Below are 13,400 nucleotides of genomic sequence, written 5' to 3' on the forward strand. Positions count from 1 at the left end.
GGATGATAGAAAATGTATTTTATTTGCGGTGGGCTCAGATTATTCCAGTAAAGTGATCGTATGCAAATGAACAGACCCAATCAATACAAGTTTTTCAGTCAGTAATCATCAAGACAAAACATAGAGGCTGCTGTATGGCGGGTTCGATTAATGTAGACACAGGTCTTTTAATAAAATGATGTCCCTTCAATGTATACTGATTATAACAAATCGGCTGAAATTCATTTGCAATACTGCCCACTCTGAACCAGAAGCAAATTGCAAGATTTTAACTTAGATTTTTAATAATTGACTCAAATATTTGATTTAGAAAAATATTTTAATGATTAAAATTTATACAGGAATTATAATTCTCCTTTCTATCTCTGAATATTAAATATCCTTATTTATGTCCCATGTTTAGATATTGAATACTGAAATTCACAAGTGTGTTAGCACAGCTTATATTGCATAGTAATTAACCTTGATCGGGAAATTGAGCTCTGGAAACACTGTAGGACTGACCATTTGTATTTGGTAATTAATCCAAAAGGGCTGGAGCGGGCGGACAGGAGGGGACCTCCCATTCTGCCATTAGTGAACTGCCATTAGGTAACTTGGTAATTCATGATCAACAATTAACACTTCATTTTATAAACACCAATCTCTCCTTATGTACTTAGCACTACAGTATATATAATGAAGTATCATATTATTGGCAGCTACCCATCTAAACACTCATAATACATTATACAAAATACTCAACTGGTTGGTAGTGACACATAAATAGAGTGGATTCGATGTGTGACTTGTACCCATATAATGTGTCTGCATATCAGTCATGGTGCTGTTGAGTTCAGGTGTTTTTTTAAACCTTTATATAAGTAGGGGTTATTATGAGACATTGCCTAAGGCTAAAAGCTATTGCTGCACCAAAGCTTCCCCAAAGAGGGTTAAATAATGTGTGACCACAATTTACCTCATTAGTCAGCATGTACACCCAGAGCTAGATTTCTAGACCACATGTGAAGATTCACCAGTGGTCAAATTACAATAACCAAGACACTTGGAAGTAAAAAATACTTAGTATTTTCAACATTGAGACATTGGGTACCACATGGTAATGTCTCCAGATTGATGCCGAAGATAACTGAAATGTTTCTACGCTAATTAGCAGGATCGTCCACCCATGATTGATAACATTCAGAGAAAACTGCATTTGATCACCTGTATTTTGAGTTATTTGTTGCAACAATTTAGAGGCAGAAAGCCATGAACTTAAAGTACTAACTCAGCAATTATTATTTGGAGGTTACAACCTTAAGATATACCGATGACACTGTTATTATTGCTGACTGAAGCCAAACTGCAAAAGATTTTGGCTAGAGTAGCGAGTGAAAGTGAGAAGATAGGGCTTAGCATAAATTGTAAGAAAACAAAATGTCTAATAGCACCCAAAAACAAAGTCATAGCAGAACGTAAGATCACAGTGAAGAATGCAAAGGTCACACAGATAGACAAATTTTGTTACACAGGAATTATGTGAACGTCAGAAGGAAAGTGTGACAAAGAAATACGATGAAGGATTGGAATGGTCAAAGATGCATTTCACTAAATGATTAAGGCTATGATCAACTCATAATTAGTTATGAAAACAAAGCTGAGAATCCTGGAATGCTACATAAGACCAATCTTGACATGCGGGAGTGAGTGTTGGAACACTACCAGTGAAGAGGTGCTAGTAAAATCTGAGACCAAAAGAACTCTGCTGACCAAGATCAGGAAGAGACATTTGGAATTTCTTGGGCATGTAAGAAGAAATCATGATTTAGAAAGTCTGATGTTGATAGGAAAGATCAAAGTAGACAAAGAAAGATCTTTTTAAAAAAGGCTCACAAACTGGATGAATGTACCACCAACAAAGATGATCCACGTCTCTTGAACAAGAATAATACAGAGGTTCATGGTTGACAATGCCCTCTTAGGGAAGGTATCTGAAGGGAGGGAGAACTGAGCAAATGTTAAAACGGTAAAAGTGCGTCCTGATTTTGGTTTAAGTGGGAGCGCAGATCCCTTTCTAAGGCCATTTCTTACAGCAAGAAGACAAGTTATCAATAGACCAATATTAGCAACTAAAATGTATATTGCTCAGTGTTTACTTTTTATTCCATGCTTATTTTTATATTTAAACCTCATTCCTTACATTTTGTTTATTATTGGTTTGTTTAGTTAGAAAATGCTGAGGATTTTAGTTGGTTGATTTCGAATGTGTGAAATACTGACAAGCAACTCTTTGGCAAAGGGAAAGGACAGTTTTACATTTCAAAACTGTATGGGAGCACAATTTATCTTCGACGTGTGAAATAAAGTTTAAGCTGCTTGCCATGGTAGGCTTTTCAAAAAAAGCACAAGGACCTTGAGAAAATTTCTGGACTATTGCTGCACTGCCAGTTATTTCCTGTTTCAGTTGAGCCATGTTTATGTTAAACTTTATTTGTAATTAGCTGTTGACTTTCTTCGAAATTGCAGCACAGAAATTGGCCATACGACCTGGGAGCAGGAGTAGGCCGTTCAGCCCTACAAGCCTGCTTCGCCATTCAATAAGATCATGGCCGATCTGATTGTAACCTTCCACCTACCCTGATAACCTTTCAACCCTTGTTAATCAAGACGATCTAGCTCCATCTTAAAAATATTCAAAGACCTTAAGGACAGGTAGATAAGGTGGTTAAGAAGGCATATGGGATATTTGCCTTTATTAGCCGAGGCATAGAATATAAGAGCAGGGAGGTTATGCTGGAACTGTATAAAAAGCTGGTTAGACCACAGCTAGAGTATTGCAGTTCTGGAACTCTTGCCTTTCCTTAGCTTAATCAATTTTAAACTGGAGAAAAACACTTACCCACTACACAGCAATCAGCTCTCAACTTTGTGCTGACGTCACTTTTTGAAGCTTCCCCACATTCGCGCTGATTCTGATCTCTCCACCGCTCTCTTGTGCTGTCTTGTGATGTCACTCTTGTTATTTTCAACAAGAACTGACTGCAGGACACTCCTCCCAGACTGCTTCACCACGATGCTGACTGCAGGACACTCTTCCCAGACTGCTTCACCACGATGCTGACTTCAGGACACTCTTCCCAGACTGCTTCATCACGATGCTGACTGCAGGACACTCTTCCCAGACTGCTTCACCGTGATGCTGACAGCAGGACACTCCTCCCAGACTGCTTCACCACGATGCTGACTGCAGGACACTCTTCCCAGACTGCTTCACCACGATGCTGACTTCAGGACACCCTTCCCAGACTGCTTCAGCACGATACTGACTGCAGGACACTCTTCCCAGACTGCTTCACCGTGATGCTGACTGCGGGACACTCTTCCCAGACTTAATGCCCGTTTTCTCCTTGTTTTTTATTGTGTGAAGCTTTCAGGAATTTTCCTACATGAAAGGCACTATCAAAGTTCAAATGACTTTTTTTTTGCATAATATTATTGTGAATTTGTCTCTGTTTCAGCCAACCTGACACAACTTATCTCACAGACTATCGTGCACTGGTCTCAAGAGTCGTACCTTCAAGATCCAGAACTCATTAAAACCATGTTCAGCCTGTTGCGCCGGCAGTATGATGCGATTGGTGAGCTGCTGCAAGCTATGCGGAAAGCATATACCATCAGTGCGGCCTCTGTCCAGGAAACTGTCAGTCTGCTGGTTTCCCTGGGTCGGATTCGATCCCTCCTCAGTGTGAGAATGGGGAAGGAAGAAGAAACACTTATGATTCGCGGATTAGGGTATGGATATGCTTTGCTTTTTTTTAATTGGCTGACGTAGTTTGAAAATGCCCCTGATATTTTATTGCATCAATAATAACAGCAAATATCTTCCCAAATTAACGTAGCTACAGGGTTCTCATTTCCTCTCTGAAAATGAAGGACTAATAAGTGCAGAGTTGTAAAATATAAGCATAACAATCATGGCAGAGAGGACTGAAAGAGCTCTCCCCAATGGCTCAGCAAAGAGATCTAGTCAGTACTTGAGCCGTACCCAGAACCCAAGTTTGACACCTGGTCTATTGTTAGTTAGCCAATGTGAGCTGGGGTAGTGCTACAATTGGTCTAATTTTCACTGAGTTAAAGAAGAACGAAACTGATCGGACTCTGACTCCTGATCACTATCCAGTATGCACGAGGATAAGATCTGACTTGGCTTTATTGCTGTTTGGTCAAATGGCCTGTGAAGGCGTCAATGATAACCTCTTGGGTGAGATACAAGAGACTGCTCAGTGCGAGTCGAAGCAGACTGCCATCATCCTCAGAGAAAGGGGGAAAGTGAGAGAATTGTTGACAAAAGAAATCAGATTTAGCATTGAAAACTCTTACTTCAGGTAATTCATAGCTCAGAAATATTCTCTGGTGCTCATTTCAGTTTCAACCAATTTAAGATAAACAGTTGAGCTTGTAATGTGGCTCATTTACACTTGCTAGAGATGACATACATTCATACTCAGGGACCCATTCTCTGCAAACACAAGGAAAACGTTCAACCCTTTTGTCTTTTTTGAATTGCCCAGGAGCTTGGAGGGCTATGGTTTCCTATTGTTTTCTCCATGGCAACGCCTCGAACAATCAGAGTCAGCTTGCCAACCATCAGCACCCTTTTCTCCTGGAGTATAGATTGTTGTGATCATTTGAAATTTGGCATTCTTGCGTTTGTCCTGATGAGTGCAAGATGAAAAGTTTCAGCAACATGTCTCCTTTTTCAGCAATTTCAGTCTCGCTATTTTATACCCTTTAGGGATATCATGAACAACAAAGTATTCTATCAACATCCAAACTTAATGAGAGTGCTAGGTATGCATGAGACTGTCATGGATGTCATGGTGAACGTGCTTGGAGGAAATAAGTTACAGGTAATTTATACACGGCAGATAAATGTCTTTACAGAATTGAAATGCCCTTAAGGAGATTTTATATGGATCCTCAGTATTTTTATCCACGATTTGTTTATTAATATCTTAGCGACGCAACATGAATGGTGAAAATCTGCCTATTAACCACTTAACCTACGTACCTGATCAATAAATCTGTGCAAAAAGTAACTGGTCAGAGCAATTGGAATTTAAATCTGTGCACTTGAATGGGTTTTGAGCGAGTTAAAAATCTTATCCTTACATTGGCCATGCCGTTTGTTCTACGAAAATTACTGCCTATTTCCCCACTCACAGGGCAGGATTAGGGGTTTTGGGTCAGGACTCGGCATCAGGGTTGAACATGGGAAACAGTCAGCCTGTGGTGATTTTGCCCGAATTGACCAATAAGTGGCAAGAAGGCTGGCTCGCCAATCAAATATTGATTTGATTGATTGATAGACAGACGGATAGATAATTGGTTTATTGAGAAACCATCATATGGAAATAAATAATCCTAATTAGTGACAGTTATTAAAACTAAAAATAAAGTATGAAATAATAAAAGGATTGCACAATTATGATCATTTCAGTATACAAGTAGTTACAATATGTTGCAAAACGCAGGTCTGCTTTAAGGAGTAGGAGTAAAAGCCTTTGTATTAAAATCCATAGTTCATATGTTGTCAGGTTGAGTTAATTGCATTCTCAATCATTTACATTCTATTTGTGAGTTTTATAAAGACAGCGGGTCTGCTCTGGAAGCTGAAGAGCCAATAAGATGCTCTCCAGCTCGGAAGAAGCTGCAGCCTGCAGTTCAGAGGGGCCATTGTTGAGGACTTAAAGGCCTGCCTGGAACGCTGGCCTCCAACAGCTGGACTAGCTCCAGCGACTCCCAGGGGCTCCACAGGCCAACTGCAAAATTCTTGCTGGCTTCTGACGATAGGCCTTAATGGGCCATTTAATCCCCTGTTGCATTCTTCTTCTCTTCGATAAAAGCGTACCCATCATACACAAGGATTGGTGAAACAATAACGTGGGTTCTTAATTTGAAGATAAGACTATATATAGATAGAGCGACTGCTATACATACATCTTGCTCCGAGTCCTACTGCTCTCAGACTGACTATAAGTCGGGACTACTGCATCATGCTCTGTTGATTGATGGCAGTTTAAGATACGCTCCCTTAAAAGTACACGTACATCATATTGCAACATTGACTACCCATCACCCAGGGGCTGGATGGTGGTGGCAAACCAATAAGTCACAAGACTGTGTGAATTCTTGCACCCTCTGCCTCCATACTCCTGTCCATAGTTTGCAAAGTAAATTATCATGAGAGTGTACCATGTGTTCTATCAACCTAGTTGATTAGAAATAATTTACCAGTAGACCAAGTCAGGTCCTACACACCTTGATTGTGAAAATCCTGCCCTAATAGCCTATCCACTGTCAGCACAGTTGCTCCGGTCATTGTTTACAGGTGTGACATCTTGCACCTTCTTCCCAGGAATTTCAACCTGAGCTTCACTGTCCCCATAGCAACCAAGCAATTGAGGCTTGTTGTCGGGCAGGATTCAGAGCAGGCCACATGACCCCTTCACTACTCCATTTTTACCTTAACCAGTCAGTCCCAAAACATAACATACTTATAAACTTTATATTCGTAACCATCTCTGTCTCCAAATATGCTGTCAGAACAGCTGAGTATTTCCAGCATTTTCCTTTATTCACCCTTTCTGATTTCTGTCCACCACCCCACCTTCGTTACTGCAAATGTTGATTGTATGTGGAAGGTGAGCTTGTTTAAAGGACACAGCATGTAATTAAGATCATGAAACTAAATGCGTTACTTCCCCCTGTTAAATGTATTTAAGGAAATGGGACGTCTGTGGAGCTAAGTTCAAATACCAATCTTGACTTGTTTTCAATTGAGCTGGTCGCCTGCTGGAGAGATGAGGAGCTGGTTAGGGTAGCTCTTCACCTTATGCAATCATGTAAACTGAGAGGTAGTGAAACGGAAGCTATAAAAATTGGGAGGAATGTAAAACAAGTTGTTGATTTGCAATCTCCCATTTTACATTATTGCACAAAGTCAAAATCTATCCCATTGAGAGATGAGAGTCTGTTCCTGAACTAAAGTGCACCTCTTGTCTTAACTATCATTCATCTCTGATAAGATGAATATTTAAAAGAGAGGTAACTTAATCAAAAATTTATTACAAAGGACATTAAACGAATGGACCCCACGTTATTTGACTTTTTTCCTTCCGATCTGTGTTTTGTAATATGGATAGATTCTAAAGGGGGAATTTAACTCTCTGCCACAGATGAGGCTGAATTTTAGTCATTAGCGTTTAAATTTTGCGATTTACTTTTAACGTTGTGCTGAGCAATGATTCTGCTTTTTTGCCATTTTTAGGAGATCACGTTCCCCGAAATGGTGGCAAGCTGCTGTCGATTCCTCTGCTACTTCTGTCGCATTAGTCGCCAAAACCAGAAGGCCATGTTTGATCACCTCAGTTACTTGCTGGAAAATAGCAGTGTTGGACTGGGTACCTAGTTTAATTTTAACCAACGAGGTCGTTTCATGTGAATATAGATGGGTGTCACAACACTGACATTGTGCTCAGAGGTCAAGGGGTAGGCAAGAACTCTAGTTCCTACGGTCCACCTATGCAAAGGACTGAGGTTTTTTTCTCTCCTTACCTTTCGGTAAGGCAGTGGGGGGGACGCATTTCAGATTCCCGATTAGCGCATGTTGCCCATAAAATGATGCTTAGACAACTTGATTTTGTAATGATTCTTTATTGAAGTGCCCGCTCAGGCACATGGCTCGGAGAGGTGTAAAAGGGCCACCCTTTAAAAATAAGGGGTCTCCCATTTAAACGGGGGATGAGGCGAAATTATTTTCACTCAGAGGGCCATGAGTCTTTGGAACTCTCTTCCTGGAAAGACGGTGGGAGCTGAGTCTTTGAATACTTTTAATGCAGTGCTGGTTAGATTTTGGTAAGCAAGGGGGTGATAGGTTATTGGGGGTAGGCAGGATGCAGATTTGAGGTTACTGTCAGATCAGCTCGAGGGGCTGAATGGCCTACTCCTTGCTCCTTGTTCGTGTGTTTGTGTGTGTAACATTTTCAGTGAATTTTACATGGAAGTTTTCTAGCCACACTTCATTAGCCAGTATGCTGTGTTCCATTGGTAAATTTTAGGGAAAGGCTGCCCTCTATTGTATGAATATCAAAATTCAAATATGTTTCCCTGTGTGAGTTCTATTGTCTTAGTGACATGGTTACATTATGTTTATTGGCTGCTTAATGCTGATGAGTTTGATGCTAGTGGTAGAGTTTGTATCTCAGTAATCTTTTTTATTCTCCACATGTAGCATCGCCCAGCATGCGAGGTTCTACTCCTTTGGATGTGGCAGCTGCCTCTGTAATGGACAACAACGAGCTTGCCCTGGACTTGCAGGAACCTGACTTGGATAAGGTAATACATCTGATGTGAGGAATGGCGTTCCTGTTTATGTCCTGGAGCGTGGGTACGTCCTGCTGGGAGTGTACTGTCCCCATGGCACGCTCTCAGCACTTAAATTACTCTGGGGCCTCATTAAAATTAAGCAGGCAAAGAATGAGTGCAAATGGGCACTTCAGAAAGAGAATGTGAAATCTGGGTGCATTGTCGCCACCTCAGTCCATACATTGCTGAGTAGGAAGCCTACTAAAGCTTTGAAGAATTATTAACATTTACTAATGCACTGTGTGTCCATTTAGCTGGCTTGAATTTGGACATTATTTTTTTCTCTTCTGAGACAATCTTTTGCTCAACTATTGGCATTGTTCATCTCTCTACCTATTTAATCTACACTCTGTTACTGATGCCAAAATCAATTCTGCTGGGAAATGGCTGGGATGCCAGCAGTTCCTTAAGCTCCACTACAATCTGTGTTGGGGAGAGCTGGTGCGAGGGCAAAGTTGTGCGGAGCAGTAGGTGGAGGACAAGGGAGGTTAAATGTGGGTACGAGGAATAATGATGCAAGGATAAGAGAAGTTGGTTTGGTTTAAAACCTCTCTTTTTGTCCTGGGTGCATGAAACAGGTATGTAATTGGGGAGGGTTGGAGGGGAAGGTGTGGAGTTCATATTATGGGATGATAAATGACCCAAGAGAGAGCCAGTGAATGAATTCAGCAGCTTTAAACCACCTTCACTGTCGTGTGCTTTTGTCCACACTACAAAAGTGACTACACTCAAGCGCTTATTTGGCTGTAAGCACTTTGTGGCATCCAGAGGTCGTGAAAGGTGCTATATCAATACAAGTCTCTCCTTTCTGCCTCCAAATAATCCCTTGCGGATTACTAGTGGAGTGGAGGGTGTTGGAGGTAAGTGTTGGAGGCAGTAACTCACTCAGAATCGCTGCTGCCTCCATCACAATGAGTAACACGCTAACAACATCCTGTAGCAATCCCAAACATAGCAAAACATTTCCTTTGCTCAGAAAGTCAAAAATTGGGACCTATCTTGACAATACCAGCATGAATTTAAAAATGAATGCCATCTTCGCAGGAGTTCTAAAGTCAGTATCATCAAGTGTTAATGGGAGCAGTTGATCCCTGAACTGTAGCCAGTGCTATAATGGGAAATCCGAACGCAGAGGCCTCTGAAAGTCAATTGTTTGAAATTGATGTTGCTGCATCATGTGCTCAAGTGCTGAAACCAGAAAACCCCTCGAGGAAGCTCGGCTACAGTACTAGAACAAACAGATAAAAGTAATCCCCTGCAATGCATCTGTTTGAGGCACTCTTTTAAAGCAGGGTCATGCTGATTTTCAACTAAACAAAAAAAAATACTCAAACCAAGAATGGATTTTTAGACCAAACTGTTTCACATTCATCCGCAGAACTTAAAAATACGATAACTGCTAATATGTTTGTGAATAGGTTTTAATTGTACAGATTTGTGATTTTGTTCCTTCATTTTTCCTGTGAAGAATATTACAATGGCGTTGAAATTAGCTTGAATGTGAAACTGCTCATCTTTAATTTAGTGTGAAATAATTTATTTGGTCACTGATCACACTTCACTCGTGGAACATAGCATCTCCTCCTTACTTATTAACCTCAGTTAGTGCCATGGTTATGTCAGTTTAAGTCCAAATGTAACAAAACTGAACAAATGTATAGATATATGAGCAATGACAAATATGCTCATAATGACTTTGCTAAATATGAAATACCTGTAATTTCACTGTTTTGGTAGAGATGGTTGGCTTACAAATGTCCGTTTTGTTGTGACTATATAAGGTGGAAACGGGATTTTAAAACCTCATTACGAAATGATATAATTAAAATGGATAGGTAATTTAAAAAGATGTGAATGACAAAAACTAATGTTTACATTTGACAGGTTGTGACCTATCTGGCTGCCTGTGGTTTACAAAGCTGCCCCATGCTAGTGGCTAAGGGTTATCCTGATATTGGTTGGAATCCCATTGAAGGGGAACGTTACCTGCTTTTCCTACGATTTGCAGTGTTTGTAAATGGTAGGTTTGATGTCTTGATTTTTTATTAGGGCTGTATGGTAAATTTTGAGAAAAGTTTGGATTAATCATGGTAAAATATTAAAAGTTATAGATATCATAGTTAAAAGTCATGAAAAGATATGTCTTATAACATCAGTTTGCTATTTTTCTATTGTTTTTATCTCCTTCCATTCCTCTTTTATTCTTTCTCTCTCACTCATGTTTCTCCTGTAGCTGTGGCTCCCCATGCACCACTTTCCCCTGTTTGTCTGTAATGATGATGCCACCACTGATAAAGGTACACCATCAATAGGTGTGCTGATGTGTTACAGTTCACTTGGGGAGTTCAAGTTGCTGTAGTAACATGCACTTTCACAGACATGTTGTAGCCTGGAGCTACAGATAGTGATGGTAGAGGCTCCAACACTTTCTCCATCACATGGTTGACCAGGAATCTTTCCCACTCTTAACACCTGCCACGTGTTGGAAGGATTTACAGGTTGATACTCAACCTGATTGGCCACATTATGAACACACCTTCCTTGGACATCAAGTCCTGGGGTGGGATTCGAACCCAGAGCTTCTGGTTCAGAGATCGGGACACTACCCACTGAGCCACAAGATCTCATCAGCAGTTGGTAAGGAGAGCCAAAAGCACTTATGGGACCCACAAAAATATCGGCTGCTGATACCATTAGATCCAGAAGTTATTGACTTTATATTAGAGACTGCTGTCAACAGCAAGAGAATTGTGTATTGCACTGTCAGATTTCCCCCAACAAAAATCTTTCTCTCCATCTTCACTTCTGTTCTTCTTGCTTTCCTCTCTGTTTCATTCCCTGCTCCTTTACTTTTCTTTTCAAACTCTCAATTCCTTTCATTTCCCTTTTCCGCCCCCAAAAATGTCCTTCCTATTTTTAACTGTTTCTCCTGTTGGTCAGTAATTGAACAGTAGAGTGTACAGTGTTGACAATGAAAACAATTGGGCAAAGAGAGGCACTTGAGATGGGCAGTAGAGGGAAGGCGGTTGGACTGGGACTTGGGTAACCAGGCAAACGGGCTGGAAGAGGCAGATATTGGATATTAGACGAGGCAATACAGGAGCATTTTGACTTAAAAACAAAAAACTTGGATGCTGGAAATCCAAAACAAAAACAGAATTACCTGGAAAAACTCAGCAGGTCTGGCAGCATCGGTGGAGAAGAAAAGAGTTGACGTTTCGAGTCCTCATGACCCTTCAACAGAAGTTCTGCTGAAGGGTCATGAGGACTCGAGACGTCAACTCTTTTCTTCTCCACCGATGCTGCCAGACCTGCTGAGTTTTTCCAGGTAATTATGTTTTTGTTTAGCATTTTGACTTATTCTGCTGTAGGGGGCAGTTTAACATCATGGACCCCAACCAAACAGGTGGCACCACAACTGTACCATCAGCTGCTGATATTTTCTATTCTTTAAAAGCATTAAGTCTCTGAAGCTGTGACAAGTACAGCATTGCTCATGATACTTACAATGAATTATAAATGTATTTCTTTTCTTTAGGACATTAGACCTAAAGTTTTAAATGCAATATGGAAAACCATACATTTAATTACTAAATTGACCACAAAATCTGTTAAAAATACTTATTGTACTATGCAAATACCAATTTTAGCTTGGGCAACCTAATTAGTGATAAGATTACTGGACTAATGCTGCCGGAACATGAGTTCAAATCCCGACACGCCAGTTGAGGAAGTCAATTAATTAATAAAATCTAGAATGAAAAGTAATGGTGATGATGGAACTATCAGATTGTCATTCAAGTGACAATAGACATAGACTGAAATTGTGGATGGTGGGTTTGGAGGTGTATACTTGTACAAAACTTCACTAAATGTAAATGTGTGTAAAGACTGGCACCAGTTCTAAGCTCCACCAAGTAGCTTTCTGGATTATGACAGGAAGAGGCAGAATTTGGGACAGGACCAAGTTAGGCGCAGTTTTTGCCATGTTTAGTCCACACCAGGGTTTCCTGAAATATGGAAGCTGGGCTTGTGTTCATCCCTTTCACTGGTGACATCATGAGAAGAGGTGGGACTGGTCGAGTGGTGGGTAAATGGCATCTTGTGGAACTCCTGGTGGCACCACTATTTCCACTGCACACTTCACATCTGTATGAGGCAGCAGGCGTCTAGTACTTTGCCCGGATTTGGGATGGGAAGTAAAATTGAAAAGCTGTTTTCCTTACAGATACCGTCATTTCTGGAAAAAGGGGTCATGAAAACTCCTCTTTGGGCATTAGCAGCTTGCCTAACCTATGAATTCCCACACCCGGCTCTTCACTCTCTATCCAATGGCCCCACTGCTGGGCCTTTCCTGGCACGTGCCTCTTTCCAATGTATGGCTCAGGAATTACAATGAAGTCAATGTTGCTTTGGGGCCAGTGGATAGAAGTCCTGCTCTGCCATGGGGTTATGCGTTTTCAAGGCCACCATTTTGGACAACTGAACAATGGTGATTGGAGGCAGGAAACAAATGGGAATTTCAGGGAGGGGGTGGGGTGGGGAGAGCAGGATTGGTGCGGTGCTCCTAATTAAATCAGGAGGCTTGAAGGGCATGTGTAGAAATTTGCAATAATCTATAAAACGTACTAATTACTATCATGTTGTTGAATAAGTAAACAAAAATAGAGTATTTGGAAAAACTAGATAACAACAGAATCTATTCTCAGAGAAAATGAAGCAGGCAAAGCTTAAAGTCAAAATGAGAATATCATTTTTTATATTGGTGCTGTTAGCTTGAACCTCTCTTCCATCCTCCTCACCATCTCAAGCCACCTACCTACAAGTCACTGTTAGCGACTTTGGTCTGTAAAGACTTCACACAAGTGAAAGAGATGAGCACAGCCCTCCTTTCTTAGTCTCACCTGCCAAATTCATCCTATTCTGTAAACCTTCCTGGAATAGCCTCTCTCTTTTGACAAAATAACAAAAGAGTAAAGCACTCAGCAGCA

At 40.7% G+C, this 13,400-nt stretch overlaps 1 protein-coding gene across 2 annotated transcripts in view; it reads left to right on the forward strand.

Moving 5' to 3' along the window:
- Positions 1-13,400, forward strand: part of ryr3 (ryanodine receptor 3) — a 349,432-nt gene that overhangs the window by 183,365 nt on the left and 152,667 nt on the right. For both annotated transcript variants that reach the window (XM_041214540.1, XM_041214541.1), the window contains 5 exons: positions 3,501-3,774; positions 4,778-4,892; positions 7,313-7,445; positions 8,276-8,379; positions 10,294-10,429. In XM_041214540.1, coding sequence (XP_041070474.1) covers positions 3,501-3,774; positions 4,778-4,892; positions 7,313-7,445; positions 8,276-8,379; positions 10,294-10,429 — 762 coding nt within the window. The remainder of the gene's footprint in view (positions 1-3,500; positions 3,775-4,777; positions 4,893-7,312; positions 7,446-8,275; positions 8,380-10,293; positions 10,430-13,400) is intronic.

Source organism: Carcharodon carcharias, chromosome 20 (genome assembly GCF_017639515.1).
Source record: "Carcharodon carcharias isolate sCarCar2 chromosome 20, sCarCar2.pri, whole genome shotgun sequence".
NCBI classification, from domain to species: domain Eukaryota; kingdom Metazoa; phylum Chordata; class Chondrichthyes; order Lamniformes; family Lamnidae; genus Carcharodon; species Carcharodon carcharias.